Genomic DNA, 22,162 nt, shown 5'->3' with positions numbered 1-22,162 from the left:
AACCGCTATAGAGTTGCCTCTAATAGGTATTAATTTAAAAAAACAAGGTTTTTTAAATGAAAGTAAGGAGCGACATTAAAACTTAAAACGAACAGACGTTACTCCGTATATGAAAGGGGCTTTTCTTCCTCAACGCCTCCCTCTGTACGCTAAGTTTGACTCTCTCTCTTAGCTCTACTTTTTAGAAAATGAAAAAACTTTAGCGTAAAGAGCGGGGCGTTGAGGAAGGAAAAGCTCCTTTCATATACGGAGTAATTTCTGTTCGTTTTAAGTTTTATGTCGCTCCTTACTTTCATTTAAAAAACTTGTTTTTTATTTAATTTCTAAACGTTTTTTTAGTTAATCCATGATTTGATTTCGGCTCTCCGCAGATGAATAATTAAAGCGAAATTTGCATATTTATTATTTGGCTAAATGCTTTCCCATAGTTTTTGATCGAATGATTTTGCGAAAAAAGGAGGGGAAGGAGGCCCAGTTGCTCTCCAATTTTTTGGGTACTTAAAAAGGCAACTAGAAATTTAGTTTTACGAACGTTTTCATAGTAAAAGATATACGTAACTTACGAATTAGCTTACGTAACAAACTTCTATGTTCGTATGTTTTATTACGTATATGAGAAGGTTCACCCACTCGTCAATACCTCGTCAATAACTCTTTGCATTAAAGCTTAAATTTTGTCCCCCGAATCACAAAGGCCCCCGTAGAATAAATAGCTGAAATTACTAAAAAATCCTTTAGCGTAAAGAGTGAGGTATTAGGAGGAGGTGAACCCCTTATATGCGTAATATTTTCTGTTCGTTTTAAGTTTTAATGCTACTCCATACTTCCAGTTAGAAAAAAAAACTTTTTCGTATTTATTTTCTCATTGTTTTTCTAAATAATGCTAGAAAATGCTGCGCCCCCTTTATGGAAATCTTCTTCCCCCATGACAAATTCCTCCATGGAAAATTTCCCACACATAGCCCCCTCTTCTCAAACCCCCCCCCTCCCAACCAAAAATCCCCCTGAAAACGTCTCTACATTTCCCAATAACCATTAATATATGCAAACACTGGTCAAAATTAGCAACTTTCAGCCCCAACCACGGGACTGTGGGGGACTAAGTCGTCCTTAAAGATATAGTTATAAGGTTTTTCGACTATGCTGACTGAAAATGGCTATCTCAGAATTTGATCCGACTGCTTTGGGAAAAAATGAGCGTGGGAGGGGGCCTAGGTGCCCTCCGATATTTTTGGGTCACTTAAAAAGGGCATCTAGATCTTTTCATTTCCGTTCGAATGAGCCCTCTCGCAAAATTCTAGGACCACTGGGTCGATACGATCACCCCTGGAAAAAACAACAACAAAAAAAACAAGAGCTAAGAGCTCATATGGCACTTGTGACGAGGCGAGAAGAGCTAAGAGCCAAGAGATCATATGGTATGAGCTCTAACAAAATTCTATGAATCAATAGATTATTTAAAAAGGAGAATAACGAGGCCTTAATGCGAGTCAGGATTTAAATAAGAGCTCTGAGTCACGATGTCCTTCTAAATATCAAATTCATTAAGATCCGATTACCCACTCGTAAGTTATAAATACCTAATTTTTTCTAATTTTTCCTCTCCCTTTAGCCCCCCAGATGGTCGAATCTGGGAAAATGACTTTATCAAGTCAAACTGTGCAGCTCCCTGACACGCCTACTAATTTTAATCGTCCTAGCACCTCCAGAAGCACCAAACTCGCCAGATCACTGAACCCCTCCCCCCCAATTTCCCCCAAAGCAGAGCGTATTCAGTACGATTCTGTCAATCACGTATCAAGAATTTGTTTATTCTATCCACCAAGCTTCATCCCGATTCCTCCACTCCAAGTGTTTTTCCAAGATTTCCCCCTCCTCTCCCCCAATGTCAAAAGATCTGGTTGGGATTTGAAATAAGAGCTCTGAGACATGCATTCCTTCTAAAAATCAAATTTCAAAAAAGAATTCTGATTTCCCCCTCCAACTCCCCCCAATGTCACAGGATCTGGTAGGAATTTAAAATTAGAACTTTAAAGCACGAGATCCTTCTAAATATCAAATTTCATTAAGATCTGGCCACCCTTTCGTAAGTTACAAATACCTCAATTTTCGAAATTACCCCCCCCCCCCCCCAATTCCACCAAAGAGAGCAGATCCGGTCTTGTTATTTCAGTCACGTATCTTAGACAGGATTCTAATCTTCCCATCCAGTTTATCCTGATCTCACCGCTTTAAGTATTTTCTAAGATTTCCGGTCCCCCCAACGCCCCCCCCCAATTACGCTTGATCCGGTAGAGATTTAAAATAAGAGATCTGAGTTACGAGGTCCTTCTAAATATGAAGTTTCATGAAGATCCGATCACTCCGTAAGTTAAAAATACGTCATTTTTTTCTCATTTTTCAGAATTAACCCCCCCCCCCCCAATAGAGCGGATCCATTCCAATTATTAAATGACGTATGTAAGACTTCTGCTCTTATTTTTCCCACCAAGTTTCATCCCGATCCCTCCAATTTAAGCGTTTTCCATGATTTTAGAATCCCCACCCAAAACTTCCTCCAATGTCACCAGATCCGGTCAGGATTTAAAATAAGAGCTTTGAGACACGATATCCTTCTAAATATCAAATTTCATTGAGATGCGATCAACCGTTCGCAAGTTAAAAATACCTCATTTTTTCTAATTTTTCAGAATTAACCCCTCCCCCGACTACCCCAAAGAGAGCGGATCCGTTCCAGTTATGTCAATCATGTATCTAGGACTCGTGATTATTTTTTCCACCAAGTTTCATCCCGATCCCTTCACTCTAAGGTTTTTCCAAGTTTCAGGTTTCCCCCTCCCAACTCTCCCCCCCAATGTCACCAGATCTGGTCGGGATTTAAAATAACAGATCTAAGACACCATATCCTTCTAAATATCAAATTTCATTGATATCCGATCACCCGTTCGTAAGTTAAAAATTCCTCATTTTTTAATTTTTCAGAATTACCCCCCCCCCCCCCCCTCCAACAACCCCAAAGAGAGCGGATCCGTTCCGGTTCAATCATGTATCTAGGACTTGTGCTTGTTTTTCCCACCAAGTTTCATCCCGATCCCTTCACTCTAAGTCTTTTCCAAGATTTTAGGTTTCCCCCTCCCATATCTCCCCCCAATGTCACCAGATCTGGTCGGGATTTAAAATAACAGCTCTGAGACACGATATCCTTCCAAACATCAAATTTCATTAAGATCTGATCAACAGTTCGTAAGTTAAAACTACTTCAATTTTTCTAATTTTTCCGAATTAACCGGCCCCCCACTCCCCCCCAGATGGTCAAATCGGGAAAACGACTATTTCTAACCCCCCAACTCCCTAAAAAAGAGCAGATCCGTTCCGGTTATGTCAATTATGTATCTAGGACTTGTGCTTATTTTTCCCACCAAGTTTCATCCCGATCCCTCCACTCTAAGTGTTTTCCAAGTTTTAGGTTTCCCCCTCCCAAACCCCCCAAATGTCACCAGATCCGGTCGGGATTTAAAATAAGAGCTCTGAGACACGATTTCCTTCTAAATATCAAATTTCATTGAGATCGGATCACTCGTTCGTAAGTTAAAAATACCTCATTTTTTCTAATTTTTCAGAATTATCCCCCCCCCAACTACCCCAAAGAGAGCGGATCCGTTCTGGTTATGTCAGTCATGTATCTAGGACTTGTGCTTAATATTCCCACCAAGTTTCATCCCGATCCCTCCACTCTAAGCTTATTCCAAGTTTTAGGTTTCCCCCTCCCAACTCCCTCCCCCCAATGTCACCAGTTCTGGTCTGGATTTAAAATACGAGCTCTAAGACACTATATCCTTCTAAATATCAATTTTCATTGAGATCCGATCACCCGTTTGTAAGTTAAAAATCTCTCTTTTTTAATTTTTCAGAATTACCCCCCCCCCCCAACCACCCTAAAGAGAGCGAATCCGTTCCGGTTATATCAATCATGTATCTAGAACTTGTGCTTATTTTTCCCACCAAGTTTCATCCTGATCCCTCCACTCTAATTGTTTTCCAAGATTTTAGGTTTCCCCATCCCATATCCCCCCCAATGTCACCAGATCTGGTCGGGTTTTATAATAACAGCTCTGAGACACGATATCCTTCCAAACATCAAATTTCATTAAGATCTGATCAACAGTTCGTAAGTTAAAAATACTTCTATTTTTCCGAATTAACCGCCCCCCCCAGATGGTCAAATTGGGAAGACGACTATTTCTAATTTAAGCTGGTCCCGTCCCTGATACGCCTGCCAAATTTCATCGTCCTAGCTTTTCTGGAAGTGCCTAAAGTAGCAAAACCGGGACCGACAGACAGACAGACAGACCGACAGAATTGGCGATTGCTATATGTCACTTGGTTAATACCAAGTGCCATAAAAACAAACAAATAAACACGCATCCGTGATTTGTCTTCTGGCAAAAAATACAAAATTCCACATTTTTGTAGATAGGATCTTGGAACACTTGTACAGCAGGGTTCTCTGATACGCTGAATCTGATGGTGTGATTTTCATTAAGATTCTATGACTTTGAGGGTGTGTTTCGCCCAATTTTCTAAAATAGGGCTGATTTTCTCAGGCTCTTAACTTTTGATGGGTAAGACTAAACTTGATGAAACCTATATATTTAAAATCAGCATTAGATTGCGATTCTTTTGATGTTACTATTGGTATCAAAATTCCGTTTTTTAGAGTTTTGGTTACTATTGAGCCGGGTCGCTCCTTACTACAGTTCGTTACCACGAACTGTTTGACCAAGAAACTGGAGGGTAACTAGGTCTACTCCCCAGCTCCTTTCTTCTCAAAATCGTCCAATCAAAACTATGAGAAAACCATTTAGCCAAAAATATAAATGAATATCCAAATTTTGTTCTAATTATTCATGTGCGGAGAGCCAAAATCAAAACATGCATTAATTCAAAAATGTTCAGAAATAAAATAAAATAATAATTCGCCTCAAAGCGGCTCAGTCTTCAAATGAGAGATACATCTTTCAATCTGAACAGGGGCGGATCCAAGGAGGGCGCGGGGGTGCACCCCCCATCACATGGTGTTGGATTTGTGGTTGGGACTGCTTGCTCTGGTTTGGATCTGGACGAAAGTGATTTTTTTTTGTAATTGATTTTTAATAGTTGAGCTTTTCATAAATTTGCCAATATTAAGACTGTTTCTTTTTGCAAACAAGTTTGAAACAAGATATTAGTCAATTTGTATGGTCTTTTTTTAAATTTTACTAATGTATAGTAACGTATACCGTCAAAAAGTATTTAATTAAATTTAGGTTTGTCAATGGAATCTGACCGTATTACCGCAAAACCCAACTGCGAGGCGAAAATCTTCATTTCGTAATAGCAAGGAGGAGAAATTTAAAATCCTAACTTTTTTAGGCTGTCAAAATCATATTTCAGGATTGTGCTGTCGCAACAGGACTGAAAAGCTAATTATTTACTTCTTTTTACTGTCAGAAATTTTTTTTCGAGTCTTGCTATGGCACTGAGGCAAAGAAATTGATAGGCCTATCATTACTTTTTTGGTAGTCTGTGTTGAGTTTGCTTTTTTTGCGAAGAGGGGTGGCTTTTACAACAGAGCCTAGTTGTTTTTTAAGGGATTTATATAATAGAAAGTAAATGTATGAGAAGTACAAAAATTATTAATTTAAGTTTTGGATTTTTGTGAGGAAATGGTGACCACTTTACTGCCTATTTTCATCAAATTAAAGCTCTGCATTATATGACATATCACCTCCTCTGTTCATCATAAAACATTAAAATCATGGCCGAGCTCTTTAGCACTTAAGACCATTTCTACTACCTACCTACGACGCATGATTGTCGAGGTTCCCTTTAAATTGCGGGTATTTCTTTCTTCGCAAGTTTATCTAAGTCATCGTAGACGGAATTTACTTCTTGAAATGAAACTGTAACAATAGCTCGTTGTCATTTCCGTTAATTCTATCTAGTATAGATCTCATTATAAATTCATTTGTTTTGCTGGCTAGCAACTGAAAACAATCTTTTTATGGCACTTGGTATTAACCAAGCGACATATAGCAATCGCCAATTCTGTCGGTCGGTCTGTTGGTCCCGGTTTTGCTACTTTAGGCACTTCCAGGTAAGCTAGGACGATGAAATTTGGCAGGCGTATCAGAGACGGGACCAGCTTAAATTAGAAATAGTCATTTTCCCAATTTGACCATCTGGGGGGGGGAGTGGGGGGCCGGTTAATTCGGAAAAAATGAAGTATTTTTAACTTATGAACGGGTGATGGGATCTTAATGAAATTTGATGTTTGGAATGATATTGTGTCTCAGAGCTCTTAATTTAAATCCCGACAGGATCTGATGACATTGGGGGGAGTTGGAGGGGGGAAACCTAAAATCTTGGAAAACACTTAGAGTGGAGGGATCGGGATGAAACTTGATGGAAAAAATATGCACAAGTCCCAGATACATGATTGACATAAACGGAACGGATCCGCTCTCTTTGGGATTGTTGGGGGGGGGGAGGGGTTTCTGAAAAATTAGAAAAATGAAGTATTTCTAACTTACGAACGGGTGATCGGATCTCAATGAAATTTGATATTTAGAAGGATATCGTGGCTCAGAGCTCTTATTTTAAACCCGACCAGATCTGGTGACATTGGGGGGGGGAGTTGGGAGGGGGAACCTAAAACTTGAAAAACACTTAGAGTGGAGGGATCGGGATGAAACTTGGTGGAAAAAATAATCACGAGTCCTAGATACATGATTGGCATAACCGGAACGGATCCGCTCTCTTTGGGGTAGTTGGGGGAGGGGTTAATTCTGAAAAATTAGAAAAATGAGGTATTTTTAACTTACGAACGGGTTATCGGATCTCAATGAAATTTGATATTTAGAAGGGTATCGTGTCTCAAAGCTCTTATTTTAAATCCTGACTGGATCTGGTGACGTTGGGGGAAGTTTGGGGAGGGGGAACCTAAAATCATGGAAAACGCTTAGATTGGAGGGATCGGGATGAAACATGGTGGGAAAAATAAGCAGAAGTCTTACATACGTGATTAACGTAATTGAAACGGATCCGATCTATTGGGGGGGGGGGGTTAATTCTGAAAAATAAGAAAAAATTACGTATTTTTAATTTACGAAGGAGTGATCGGATCTTCATGAAACTTCATATTTAGAAGGACCTCGTAACTCAGATCTCTAATTTTAAATCTCAACCGGATCAAGCGTAATTAGGGGGGGGGGGCAGTTGGGGGGGGGTTGGTCGGAAATCTTAGAAAATACTTAAAGCGGTGAGATCAGGATGAAACTGGATGGGAAGATTAAAAACCTGTCTAAGATACGTGACTGACATAACCGGACCGGATCTGCTCTCTTTGGTGGAATTGGAGGGGGGGGGGTAATTTTGAAAATTGAGGTATTTGTAACTTACGAAAGGGTGACCAGATCTTAATGAAATTTGATATTTAGAAGGATCTTGTGCTTTAAAGTTCTTATTTTAAATTCTGACCAGATCCTGTGACGTTGGGGGGAGTTGGAGGGGGAAACCGAAATTCTTGGAAAACGTAAAAAAAGGGGTATTTTTATCTTACGAATAGATGATCGGATCTTAATGAAATTGGATTTTTAGAAAGAATTCATGTCTCAGAGCTCTTATCTCAAATACCGACCAGATCGTTTGACATTGGGGGGAGTTGGAGGGGGAAATCTTGGAAAAACACTTGGAGTGTAGGAATCGGGATGAAGCTTTGTGGATAGAATACACAAATGTCCTTGATACGTGATTGACAGAATCGTACTGGATTTGCTCTCTTTGGGGGAGTTGGGGGTAGGAGTTCAGTGATGTGGCGAGTTTGGTGCTTCTGGACGTGCTAGGACGATTAAAATTAGTAGGCGTGTCAGGGAGCTGCACAATTTGACTTGATAGTCGTTTTCCCAGATTCGACCATCTGGGGGGCTAAAGGGAGAGGAAAAATTAGAAAAAATTAGGTATTTATAACTTACGAGTGGGTGATCGGATCTTAATGAATTTTGATATTTAGAAGGACATCGTGACTCAGAGCTCTTATTTTAAATCCTGACCGGCATTAAGCCTCTTATTTTCCTTTTTAAATCAATCTAATTTATTTTCGAATAAAATTTGTTTTTGAGTCTTGCTATGGCACTGAGGCAAAGGAATTGATAGGTCTGTCATTACTTTTTATGCAGTCTTTTTTTTTTGTCTTTTTTTGCAGAGGGGTGGCTTTTACAACATAGCCCAGGTCTTTTTAGGGGGTTTGTATAATAGAAAGTAAATGTATGAGAAGTGCAAAAATTATTAATTTAAGTTTTGAATTTTTGTGAGGAAATGGTGGCCACTTTACTGCCTATTTTCATCCAATTAAAGCCCTGCATTATATGACATATCACCTCCTCTGTTCTTCCTAAAACATTAAAATAAAAGGCAAAACTCTTTAGCACTTTAGATCATTTGGTATAAAAGAGTATTTATATTAGATTAAATGTCAAAAAGTGTGAAGAGTGAACAAAGTGTCCCAGTACCGGTTGCTTTACCCTAAATGAAGTTGGTCAACTAGAATATTTCTAAGAAATAATGGGGCAGAAAAGGATCAAAGTAAGATAATTATGACAAAAAGAGCTTGTACATCACCTGGTAAAGAGACCTCACCAGACAAAGGTAAATATTTAAAAAAGGGGAAGCACATCAGTAAATCCTGAAGGTCTTGCAACTAAACACATAAGGAATAGGAAATACTAAAACTGCTTTAAGAAATACATTAATAGTAACAGCCCAGCCTTACTTGGTCCTCCTTCAGGAGACTCTTCTAACCAGTGAAAAGAGAACAAAATTTGTAGGTTTTCATCCTGTAAGATGGGGATAGAGAAGGGAGAAAAGGGAGAGGCCTGCTGACATTGGTTAGAGTGAATATATCCTCTAGGGAAATAACTTTGCTTTTTACAAGTAAAAATGAAGTTGGTCTGATAAATATTAAACTGGAGGAAAATAGACAGTTATCTGTTTTTGGTAAAATTCTAGTTAATTGACTTCTTGCTATCTCAGAAAGGGTTTAGGTTAGGAAAATGAAACTTTCAGGGATGGGTCTAGAGGCTAAAGTGTGTCCCAGGAAAGTCTTTTTTCCCTGTCCTGATGCTGCATGTGAAGCTTTTTAGAGACTACTGAAATCCATATGTGTTGCAATAACTCCTTGGGTTTCTGGCATTATAGAATGTTAAAGAAGAATGTCTTATAGTAGCTCCGTGGATGTACAACACTGGAGTATGTTGGTGTACATTTCAAGTTTAATGCCCTTTGTTAGGGTTAGGTCAACTAGGTTAAGTCAGGGTGGTATTTTGTAATGTTTAAGACACTTTAGCAAATTATTTTAGTGGGTATGCAGTGTTGGAGTTATAACATTACATTCCAATAGGCTATGATCAAGGGTTTTTATTTTGTATTGCAGGATCTGCAGTATAGAGATGAGGATGTGAGTACAGTAGCATTAGGGATTGTATTAGAGAAGAGATTAGGGATTTGATTAGAGCCTGTATATTGAGGATACTTAGGCCTTCAAGGATTCTCTGGTACATTTTGAAGTGATATTTGGCAGAAAACACAGAAATTGTATTACACAATTTTAATGAGAATATTTTCTATTTTATCTAAAATGTTGGCGATCCTTATAATTCACAATTGGCGTCATATGTTACTGGTGCTTTACTAGAGCTATGATGTTAAAATAGCCAACTTTTGATTTTGCAGTTTGATTTTGTGTCACCCAATGAAAAAGAATCTTCATTTTGGAGAATATTCAGTTTGCTACAGTCCTGGAATCATGGCTGGAAATTTGATTCTTAGGTCAGCAAAGTATAATCTTTTGGTTTACTTGTGTCAAAATTGACTATTAATATTCTATTTAGATAGTTCTAACATATTTAAGTAACACTTTATTTCAATCTATTCACACAATTAAACTAATAAATCAAATAAACAATCAAAAATACAATCAAGTTTAAAAAAACTTCTCATGAATATGTCATGATTCTTAAAACCACTTGTTATACACAAATTTTAGCACCAACTGACTTATTACTGACTCAATTAAAATATCTTAGTGTCACAGATGAACTGCTATGTGCTAGCTTGCAAAGAAAGGGGAGGTAATCTGTCCTTACAAATCTGGTAATATATCTTGTTCTTCCATGAAGATGCAGCTGTGTGAACCTGGGTTAAGCAGTGCAAACTTTGGTTTTTCCATGTAAGTGAACATAGAACTTCAGTCACTTCTTAGCCTTCATAATTGATTTAATGTTCAAGAGGATATGTCTATTGTGACCTTCTAATTCTCTATTAATCTTTTTAATGAAGGAAATTTAGTTTCTGTACTTCATGAATATTTCCTGAATATCGAATGTTTCCTGAATATTTCCTGAATGAATATTTCCTGCATCCTTTGTTTTTAAGTTTAAAGGAGTTTCATTGCTGAGACTTATGGCCTATAGCTTCCATATTATGATTACGCTATTAATATTAAGGAATCTGAGTTTTTTAATTTTACGGATTTTAGTTTTTCTTAGAAACAGTAATTTAAGTTCAAGATTGGACCTAGATTAGTGATGTAATAATTTTAAACCAATTACTGCAAATGAGGACAAAAATACAATTCTAAAATTTTAGATTTTAAAATTTAATTTTTCTAAAATTTTTTAAATTGGTAAAAAATTTGATAACACTGCTGATAGTATGATCACTCATGCTAATAGCTATATTAAAATGAATGAGTCGGATAAGGAGAATACACTTTTGTGTTTTCTTTTTCATGTTTACTGGTTTCAGTTGAATTTTTATATGAATATTATATGAATTTATATGAATTTATTTTTTCAGTTGAATTCTGATTCAGATACATACAAGCTACAGTGTCGATGAAATCGAGTCTGACGACCAGACATCAGACTTGCATGTAAAAACTGTCGCTGATGTGTTTGTGAGTGAAATTGTGGAAAGACTTTGTAAAAAATATGATAACAGTGCTTAAAACATCATCTCTAATTCTGAGAGCTATGTTCAAATGGAAGAGTCAGATAGGAAGAAAATGCCAGTGCAGCTAATGTATGTAAAAAAAAAAAATGCAGCCATTTCCGAAGAGAAAGTCACAAGGGGAATTATTGTTTCTCCACCCCTCTCAAAAAGGGGGTCAACTCTCTCGAATCCAATCTGGGGAGCTTTCAACAAAGAGCAGTATAATAATCAAGTACATGAGGTCCTCAAAGAGATTCAGTGTAACACCGACAATTACAATCGGATAATGAAGCATGTTGGTCTCATTGGGATGGAAAGTAACAGCACACCAGCTGTGACAACTGCAATACATTAGAACTTGAAAAAAAATTAATGTTTTTGGAAATAAACAAATTGTCTGAGAAAGTCTAAGAAAGAAGCTGATTAATTGAAGTCAAGCTTAACTGAAGAAAAGAATAGGTTTAAGAAGCAAATGGATAATGAAAAACGAAGATGGCAGTTGCAGATTGAAGAGGAAAAAATAAAATTAAAGAGTTCAGACAAGCATGAAGATGAGACTCCAAAGATGACAGATGAAGGAATGGAGTTGAAAAATAAGGTGTGGTAAAAAGAACACTTTTTTGAATATAAGTGGGGAATTACTCAAAAAAAAATAATTAGCGCTTGAACTCTAGTGAGCTCAAAGAAGAACGTTCTTTGATGAAACACTTGTAGATCAAGTTATAGTCTTGCTGTTTAATTTTGTTCACAATTTTAAACATCATATATTAAAACAAATAATAAATAGAGATAAGGAATAATAACAGTAAGAAAAGAACTAGCAAGATTTGCAACAGTAATTTTTTGTTATAGCTGTAACAAAATCCTGTATGCATGAGAACATATTAAATTAGCATTATTATACATGCTGAATTGGAAAGTTGTAACAGGGCCTACCAAAATCTCAATTATTTTGAACAACTTTACATGTTTTTGCTTTTGTCAAACTCCCCTTCTTCTCAATTGTTACTCTCTCTTTAGTTCTATCTTCTTCTATCTCCCCTTCAGTTGTTATTTTCCATCCTAATGAGACTAACATGCTTCATTATCCAATTGTAATTGTCGGTGTTACACTGAATCTCTTTAAGAACCTCACTTTATTATACTATTCTTTGTCCTTGAAAGCTTCCCAGATGGGATTTGAGGAAGTCAACCCCCTTTTAAAGGAGGGAGGAGAAACAATCTTTCCGCTTGTGACTTTCACTTTGGTAGTTGCTGCACTGACGTATTCTCCTTATCCAACTCTTTCATTTTAATATAACTATCAGCATGAGTGATCATGCTATCAGCAGCATTATCAATTGTTTTATGAAGTTTTTAAATAATTTCACAAGCAAACACATCACCAACAGAATGGTTGTCAGAATCAATTTCATTGATACCATAGCTTGTAACCATTGTATCTGAAGCAGAATCACCCTGAAAATAAAAAAGAAAAACATTAAAAAAAATAAAAAAGAAAACCTATAAACATAAAAAAGAAAACACAAAAGCTGGTTTTTCAGCCAGTTTTCCAGAAAAAAATTCCAGAAATTTCAGCAATGAAACAAATTTCAGCAATACAAAATTCGAGTTCATTGCTGGTTTTACAAAAACTGGTTTCACTGGCTTCTGGTTTTTCTTTTACTTTGTGAAACAAATTTCAAGAATGGAAAAATTCCTATTCATTGCTGGATTAAATAATTTTTTGGCTTTTATGGCAGTTTCAAAATTAAAATAGACAATTTAAATTAAAGACATAATCTGTTTTCTCTAGCATTGAAAGCTACTGTTGGGAGGAGGGGGAGGGTGCACCATGGCTAAGGGCCTACAGCCTTTTTAGTGAATAGTATGTATCTCAACAAAGTCAGATATCTGTCTAGGATTGTCCTTGTTAACCAACCATCAAGGATCAAATAAAAAGCAGGTTGTTCCCAAATGCGGTGGGGAAGTTCGTAAGGTTAGATTTAAGTGAAATTGGAACTTATTGGCAAGGCGTAGAGAGGAAGGCTTTGAATAGATTGAAATGGAGGAGAAGTGTGCATAGCTGTGTTGGCCTTAGACGGATTGGTGCTACAGTGAGACAGATTGGCGCTAATCCTGATGAAACATAAACTTCATATAACCTATAGTTTATGTAATACTACAATTTGGGCTATATATTTGAACATTAAGGGGGAGGGATAAAATTATTTGAACAGCGCCACTAACCTAACCCCCCTTCCCCACCCTCTAGTGTTAAATATATAGCCCAAATTGTTCAAGTCCAAAGCATTCTGTCTAAGTCCAATATATTGCATCACCCGTCACTTGTCTTTGTAGTTATGAAACCGGTTTTTTGTAATCTAACCTAAGCACAATCCTTGAGTGTGTTTCATTTAATTAACAAGTACCATCGATTGTATCAGAAAACAGGAGATAGTGGAGGTTCCATTAGCGATAAATAGCTCCTTGGCACCCATTCCCTAGTTTAGCTTGTTCTTAATGGAACAAGCTAATACATTTAATCAACTTTCAAAAAAATTATTTCCATCAAGGGTAAACGTTTTTTGTGCTGTTTTAACAATTAAAATACAATTCAAAGGACAAGGTTTACAATCATTTTCCATTACTAATGGCTTTACATTTTGCGACTTTTGATTGAGTAAATTATAGCTAATACCACTAATAAAAATCACTGCAGTACCAAGCCACATCAGGCCACAAATATTGTATGCTCTCCCCCAACCCAACATTTTCAAGGCTTTACTCTTTACCCTAACCCAAGAAGCTTACATTTCCTTTAGATCCTTCAAAGGCCGTATTCAGGTGGGAGTTGGCACCCCTCCCCTACCGAAATGTTTGTCTGACACATAAAAACGTAAAAAAATGAATGTAACTTTTTTATATGATTTATGAAGGTCTTTTTGCAAGACACCCAGAAAAAGATCCTTTTGTACCCCTCCCCCTGAAAAATAATCCTGGATACAACCCTGAATCATTCCCTATGATCTGTCCTATACTATTCACAACTTGCTTTTTGTTTTACCCCTGATAGATGGCAAAAATTAGTAGTCTTTATCAATCTGTCATCCTTCATCTGTAGAACGTGCACAAATTTCTTTCTTTCTAGCCCTAAAATGTAAGATGGCCATGTAAGATTGGTATTGCCAAAAGTCAGATGTGATTGAGTGGTAGCCACCTTTGGAATTTTAAGATTACTGTTCCTCCTCTCACGCATCTGCTTATCTTGCACTGGACAAAACGAATCCAAAAACATCTGAGAACCAGCCTATGTAGAATACCATAAGAAACACAAGCAGATATTTCAACATCTTGAAAAATAAACTAGATAGGTTTAAGCAAGCCATGATATTATTGAAGCCTAAGATATTATTCTCCCCTAGCTGAAGCTTTTTTTAAAAGTCTGATTGAAATGTGGAATGCTGAAAACCTCAATCTGCTATGGCTTAAGCCTTGTTTTTTTTTATTATTATTATTAAAAATAAAGCATTTTTACTCTGGACAGATGAAATTACAAATTTCAGTCTAAGTTTAGAGGGTGGGTTTTTCTTTTCTTTTTTTTACCTTGACTAGGGTAATCTAGACAAATGAGTAATAACTTTACATTTTCCTATACCAGCTACAGTTTACAAGTATTGTTTAGTTGAATTTTACAGAAACTGATTTTTCACTTAGACCCGCATCCATGCATGTGCAGTTTGAACCCAACAGAATTTTTCATTCTACATCTTTGGAAAGTTTGCGTTCTTTGTAAAGTTAACAATCATTTGGAAAGTTCGACAAACTAGTGAAGATGTATGAAATAATAGGAAACATTTCCAAAACATCTGAAATTTTTTTTCAGATTGTCTCAATTTGGAAAAGATCAAAACTTTTCAAGGGTTTAAAAATCATAGTACGAGAAAACATAAAACAACTCAAAAACTAGGAAAAAATAAAATTAGTAACACGTAACAATAATCTGCAAGGCTTGGATTTGATTTTACTAGTTTTGCAGCTTTTTTTCTGAAGGGATGAAATTTAAATTAGCCAGAAGTGATTTAGAACTGTTTTAGTGAGAATACATACTGCTTGTTGAGGATCATAGTTGCTGAGCACTATTTATGCTAGGGGCCCATTTCTTTGGTGGAGTCTTAGTACTTTTACCTTAAATGGGAATATTTTCCCAGACAAAATATCAAATAAAGCAACCTTAGACCTTAGTTCCTCCAGTGCCCCTAGAGGCACACTGGGCATTATTTAGTAACCTCCAATCTTCCCTAAAGTGGAACAAATGTAGCAAACATGTCCAAAATTTCAATTCCAAAATCACAAGTTTTGAAAAGTTTTTTGCTGTCAATCTTGTCCTTTATGGGACCAAATCTTCCCTATGACACTTAAAAAATGATTTCAGTTTTTAAGTAATTAAATTTTTTAGCGTGACTAATGAGGCAGTAGCTCACTTTCATAAAATTTGTCTGAATTTTGGGGAGTACAGAACCTTAAAGAGAAGTTTTAATAATGTGAATGTTAAACTAGTTAGTTTTTTTATTTATTTATTTTTTTTTTTTTAGCTTCGTCAGACTTTATTTCTAAGACGGTGAATTTTATTTCTTAAAAAGAAACTAAAAACAAGTAAACAGACTAGAAACAAAATCTAAAACAAGTCAAAACTAAAATGAATAAGAAGGTCAACTTAAAAACGAACAGAAATTACAACAAACAGGATTAGGGTTACTGGGCAGAGGGCTACAGGGTTAGAGGCTAGGGTTATAGGGTTAGGGTGGAGATGAGGAAGGTGCTGTCCCACTCCTGTACAGAATAAATTCTACTCATTTTGGGGTTGAATGTTATGCTTAACTTTTATAATAACAGCACAGAGCAGAAAAATTCCCAGAAACCAAGAGGTAATAAATATCTGTTTTACATTTCTGGTGAGTTTTTTTTTTTAAGTTGACACTGCACTTGATTTTGAGATTTTGTTTGGAAACTTTAGATGATTGGTACCATAAGATAAAAACCAGCAAAATTTCTTTAATTTCTAAGCTGACTGCTATATGGCTTTTGTCAATTCAGTTTCTAAACAATTTATTTAATGATTGCTGCTGGTAAACCAACTTTTGTGTTTTTTTGAAGAAAAAATAAAGCTAGCTAACCTAAATACTTTTTGGATGATTGTGTTCCATATTCTGCCACAAGCAGAATATGTAAACTCAAAACCCGTCAGGTGTAGTGTCAACATTTGATCGCGTCCGAAGGCAAAGAAATTGTAGCTGTTTGCCTTATTGTGGCGAGCTTCAAATAGGTTATCTTCCGTGGAAAAAATGGGAGACACAATTTAAAATCGAATTGTCATCTGAACATTGGCTGATGTCATTTTTTTTAATTATTCAGGAGCCATTTTGACCAAGTCCATACAAAGTAAAGAAAAGTAATGGGTTGATGCGTTGCCATTACTAAACTATAGCTTCAACTCTTTCAGAAAGGATAATAATCCTGAAAAGGATTTCAGAACCAGCAATGAACACGAATTTTGTATTGCTGAAATTTGTTTCATTGTTGAAATTTCTGGAATTTTTTTTTTCTGGAAAACTGGCTGAAAAACCTGCTTTTGTGTTTTCTTTTTTATGTTTACAGGTTTTCCTTTTTAATTTTTTTTAATGTTTTCGTTTTTTATTTTTAGGGTGATTCTGATTCAGATACAATGGTTACAAGCTACGGTATCGACGAAATTGATTCTGACAACCATTCTGGTGTAAAAACTGTTGGTGATGTGTTTGCTTGTGAGATTATTACAAAACTTAGTAAAACAATTGATAACACAGCTGATGGCATGATCACTCATGCTGATAGTTATATTAAAATGAAAGAGTCGGATAAGGAGAATACGTCAGTGCGGCTATTTTGTGACAAACACAGTGCAGCAACTACCAAAGTGAAAGTCACAAGTAGAAAGATTGTTTCTCCTCCCTCCTATAAAATGGGGTTGACTCCCTCAAATCCCATCTGGGAAGCTTTTAGGGACAAAGAATGGTATAATAATGAAGTAAGTGAGGTTCTCAAAGATATTCAGTGTAACACCGACGATTACAATTGGATAATGAAGCATGTTAGTCTCATTGGGATAGAAAGTAACAACTGAAGGGGAGATAGAAGAAGAGAGAACTGAAGAGAGAGTAACAATTGAGAAGAAGGGGAGTTCAACAAAAGCAAAAACAAGTAAAGTCGTTCAAAATAATTGAGATTTTGGTAGGCCCTGTTACAATTTTCCAATTCAGCATGTATAATAATGCTAATTTAATATGTTCTCATGCATACAGGATTTTGTTACAGCTATAACAAAAAAATACTGTTGCAAATCTTGTTAGTTCTTTTCTTACTGTTATTATTCCTTATCTCTTTTTATTACTTGTTTTAATATATCATGTTTAAAATAGTGAACAAAATTAAACAGCAAGACTATAACTTGATCTACAAGTGTTTCATCAAAGAAGGTTCTTTTTACCATACCTTATTTTTCAACTCCATTCCTTCATCTGTCATCTTTGGAGTCTCATCTTCATGCTTGTCTGAACTCTTTAATTTCTTTTTTCCTCTTCAATCTGCAACTGCCATCTTCGTTTTTCATTATCCATTTGCTTCTTAAACCTATTCTTTCTTCAGTTAAGCTTGACTTCAATTAATCAGCTTCTTTCTTAGACTTTCTCAGACAATTTGTTTATTTCCAAAAACATTATTTTTTTTTCAAGTTCTAATATATTGCAGCTGTCACAGCTGGTGTGCTGTTACTTTTCATCCCAATGAGACCAACGTGCTTCATTATCCGATTGTAATTGTCGGTGTTACACTGAATCTCTTTGAGGACCTCATGTACTTGATTATTATACTCCTCTTTGTTGAAAGCTCCCCAGATTGGATTCGAGAGAGTCGACCCCCTTTTTGAGAGGGGTGGAGAAACAATAATTCCCCTTGTGACTTTCTCTTCGGAAATGGCTGCATTTTTTTTTGCATACATTAGCTGCACCGGCATTTTCTTCCTGTCTGACTCCGTCATTTGAACATAACTCTCAGAATTAGAGATCATGTTATAAGCAGTGCTATCAAATTTTTTACGAAGTCTTTCCACAATTTCACTCACAAACACATCAGCGACAGTTTTTACATGCAAGTCTGATGTCTGGTCGTCAGACTCGATTTCATCGACACTGTAGCTTGTATGTATCTGAATCAGAATTCAACTGAAAAAAAAAAAAATTGAAAAAATAAAAAATAAAACCAGTAAACATGAAAAAGAAAACACAAAAGTGTATTCTCCTTATCCGACTCATTCATTTTAATATAGCTATTAGCATGAGTGATCATACTATCAGCATTGTTATCAAATTTTTTACCAATTTTAAAAAATTTAGAAAAATTAAATTTTGAAATCTACAAATTTTAGAATTGTATTTTTGTCCTCATTTGCAGTAATTGGTTTAAAATTATTACTTCACTAATCTAGGTCCAATCTTGAACTTAAATTACTGTTTCTAAGAAAAACTAAAATCCCTTAAATTAAAAAACTCAGATTCCTTAACATTAATAGTGTAATCACAACATGGAAGCTATAGGCCTTAAGTCACACACACAGTCACTGTGTTCACACACTTCACTAATCTAGGTCCAATCTTGAACTTAAATTACTGTTTCTAAAAAAAATAAAATCCCTTAAATTAAAAAACTCAGATTCCTTAACATTAATAGTGTAATCACAACATGGAAGCTTTAGGCCGTAAGTCCGAGCAATGAAACTCCTTTAAGATTAAAAACAAAGGATTTAGGAAATATTCGTAAACTGAAGCGCAGAAACTAAGTTTCCTTCATTAAAAAGATTAATAGTGAATTAGAAGGTCACAATAGACATATCCTCTCGAACATTAATTCGATTATGAAGGCTAAGAAGTGACGAAAGTTCTATGTTCATTTACATGGAAAAACCAAAGTTTGCGCTGCTTAACCCAGGTTCACACAGCTGCATCTTCATGGAAGAACAAGATATATTACCAGATATAAGGACAGATTACCTCCCCTTTCATTACAAGCTAGCACATAGTGGTTCATCCGTGGCGCTGAGATATTTTAATTGAGTCAGTAATAAGTCAGTTGGTGCTAACATTTGTGTATAACAAGTGGTTTTAAGAATCATAACGTATTCACGAGAAGTTTTTTGAAACTTGATTGTATTTTTGATTGTATATTTGATTTAATAGTTTAATTGTGTGAATAGATTGAAATAAAGGTTTTACTTAAATATATTAGAACTATCTAGAATAGAATATTAATAGTCAATTTTGACGCTAGTAAACCAAAAGATTATACTTTGCTGACCTAAGAATCAAATTTCCAGCCATGATTCCAGGACTGTAGCAAACTGAAATCGAACTGCAAAATCTAAAGTTGGCTATTTTTACATCATAGCTCTAGTAAAGCAGCAGTAACATATGAGGCCGATTGCAAATTATAAGGATCGCCGACATTTTTAGATAAAATATAAAATATTCTCATTAAAATTGTACTATACAATTTCTGTGTTTTCTGCCAAATTTCACTCCAAAATGTACCAGCGAATCCTTGAAGGCTTAAATGACCTCAATATACAGGCTCTAATCAAATCCCTAATCCCTTTTCTAATAAAATCCCTAATGCTACTGTACTCACACCATCACCTCTATATTGCAGATCCTGCAATACAAAATAAAAACCCTTGATCATAGCCTATTGGAATGTAATGTTCTAACACCAACACTGCATACCCACTAAAATAATTTGCTAACGTGTCTTAAACGTTACAAAATACCACCCTGACTTAACCTGGTTGACTTACCCTTACAAAGGGTATTAAACTCGAAATGTCCACCAACACACTCAAGTGTCTTGCATCCACGAAGCTACTATAAGACATTCTTTTTTAACATTCTACAATGCCTGGAATCCAAGGAGTTATTGCAACACATATGGATTGCATTAGCCTCTAAAAAGCTTCACATGCAGCGTCAGGACGGGGAAAAAAGGAAAGAGGGTCAAATAGTCTTGACTGAAAAACCTGTAATTGCTAAAAGAAGACGTACTATTCTAAAGCGTATGAGTAAAAACTCCGCTTTTATCCTTAATTTGTAATTTGTCAGAGCATAACTTTGATCACAATTTTACATAAATTATAAATAATTAAAATTAAAACGAAGAAAATAGAATTCATAAAAATATTGTACCAAAATATTGTACCAATATACAAAAATATAAAAAAATGCCAAATGATTGTAGTAAAAAATATTGTTGCTACATCTGATGAAGATCAAGTTGCAATTGATCAGGTTGATGTAGGAAAATAATCAGACTATAAGGAGGACTGAAGTGTCATTGATAGTAAATTATTTGTTTGATCCTCCCTTTGAGAACAGCTTAGCAAATAGTTTTTAGAAATTATCTCAGAAGTTTGAAAATATTAATACGACCTTTACGCGTGACAGCAACGAGATAACTGGGTCTCATGGTCGAGGTCGTAACCAGGGGGTCTTGAACCACTAATTTTGTTCGGGGAAGGGGTGAGGGGTGTTTATGTCAAGAAGGGGGTGGGGTACAAAAGTTTTAAAAACTCATCACTTACAAGTCAAACAAAATTTCCAAGGGTGAGGTGTACACCCTTATACCAGTCAGAACACCACTGTCCCTATCTCATGAATAAAAATAGTGGATGCAGCCTTGCTGACGTTGGAACGGCCCGTGCAACTGGATCTCAAAATTTGAAACAAAGACGGCCTGATATCATTGGAGACGTTTAATTAATTAACAAACAGTGTCGTACCAAACATTTCTTCGAAATTGAACATTTTGGAAGAATAATTAGACAGGGGACAATCCCTCTATACAATATTCAGGTATATCAATCGTCGCCACAACGGTTTCAAAATAAAGTATAAAATTAACTCGCAAGAAACCTGCATTTTAACTTTTTTTTCTTTTCTAATTTTTTAAACAATACCTATGAAGGTATTTAAATTTATCAGTAAATCGGCACGTGTCTATAATAAGCTTGGTTTTTCAGTTTGTTGACACTTTCGGTGATGGACACGTGCATCAGCATCTGTCCATTTTAAGCTTGGTTTTTAGATTCGTTTATCCTTTGGTCTAAGCTTTGTTTTTAGCGAAGTTTTTAGATTCGTTGACTCTTATAGTGCTGGACTTATGAACTAGCACGCGTTTATATTTCGCTTAGTTTTTTACTTGACTTTTGATGATGGACCCGTGCATCAGCACATGTGTATATAAGCTTGGTTTTTAGATTTGTTGACATTTTTGGTTTGGCATGTACTCGGTTTCAAATACTTCCATCACAGGAATTACCTTTCTTCAACTTCTGATTTTTTTTTTTTTTATAAAAATGAAGCAAGCGATAAATTTGAAGTATAGAATCCTTTTCAGAAGGCTACTGACCTTTTCAAAAGGTTCCTTCGACTTCAGATCAGTGTTCTTTATCTGCTATGTTTCGTAAATGGCTGAATTTATTGCTTGAAATTAAGTAACTACTGTTCGTATGGTTTTTAGCCATTGCAGTTTACCGAGTCCGTATTAAGTTTCGGAGATTAGGGCTGTTTTCAATCGAAGAGAGTTTTCCTTTAAAGGTGGCAAAATGCTTTGTAGATGAGGAGAAGAACACATATATTTCGTCAAGGATGTTGAAAAGCTAAGCTATCCAAAGAGATGAATTGTCATAATTTTCTATAGTAAAGTTTGGTCTGTGGGCCAGTCAGGGAATATAGGGCAGACAACGATCAAGAAGTTCAGACATTTCCAGCTGGGCTCCACAAAATTGACCAGACATCGCACTTGCATAGTCGTAAGACTGGAAAGCTAGTTTGTTTGGAGGAATCCTCTTCTTGACAATGCATCCCCATTATACTTTGTGCCATACCCTGCCTGTTTTCGTTATTATTTTCAATAATATATAGTAAATAATAATAATAATATAATATATTTGAATTCATATATATATATAATATATATATATATATATATCATACATATATCATATATAATAATAATATAATATATAATTTGAATATTATTTTCAATAATAATAGTTTATTTAAATAATATA

At 35.7% G+C, this 22,162-nt stretch overlaps 2 protein-coding genes across 2 annotated transcripts in view; one reads left to right on the top strand and one right to left on the bottom strand.

The window, feature by feature from the left end:
* LOC136026590 (centromere protein J-like) overlaps positions 1-22,162 on the bottom strand; it is a 111,481-nt gene that overhangs the window by 2,477 nt on the left and 86,842 nt on the right. The window lies entirely within an intron of this gene.
* LOC136026591 (uncharacterized) lies at positions 9,672-19,320 on the top strand. The gene is made up of 2 exons (XM_065703303.1): positions 9,672-11,626; positions 16,712-19,320. The coding sequence occupies exons 1-2, from the start codon at positions 11,501-11,503 to the stop codon at positions 17,168-17,170; spliced, it is 585 nt and encodes a 194-aa protein (XP_065559375.1). The 5' UTR covers positions 9,672-11,500; the 3' UTR covers positions 17,171-19,320.

This window comes from Artemia franciscana, chromosome 4 (genome assembly GCF_032884065.1).
Source record: "Artemia franciscana chromosome 4, ASM3288406v1, whole genome shotgun sequence".
Taxonomy (NCBI): Eukaryota; Metazoa; Arthropoda; class Branchiopoda; order Anostraca; family Artemiidae; genus Artemia; species Artemia franciscana.
This window is presented reverse-complemented; position numbering and strand designations above follow the sequence as displayed.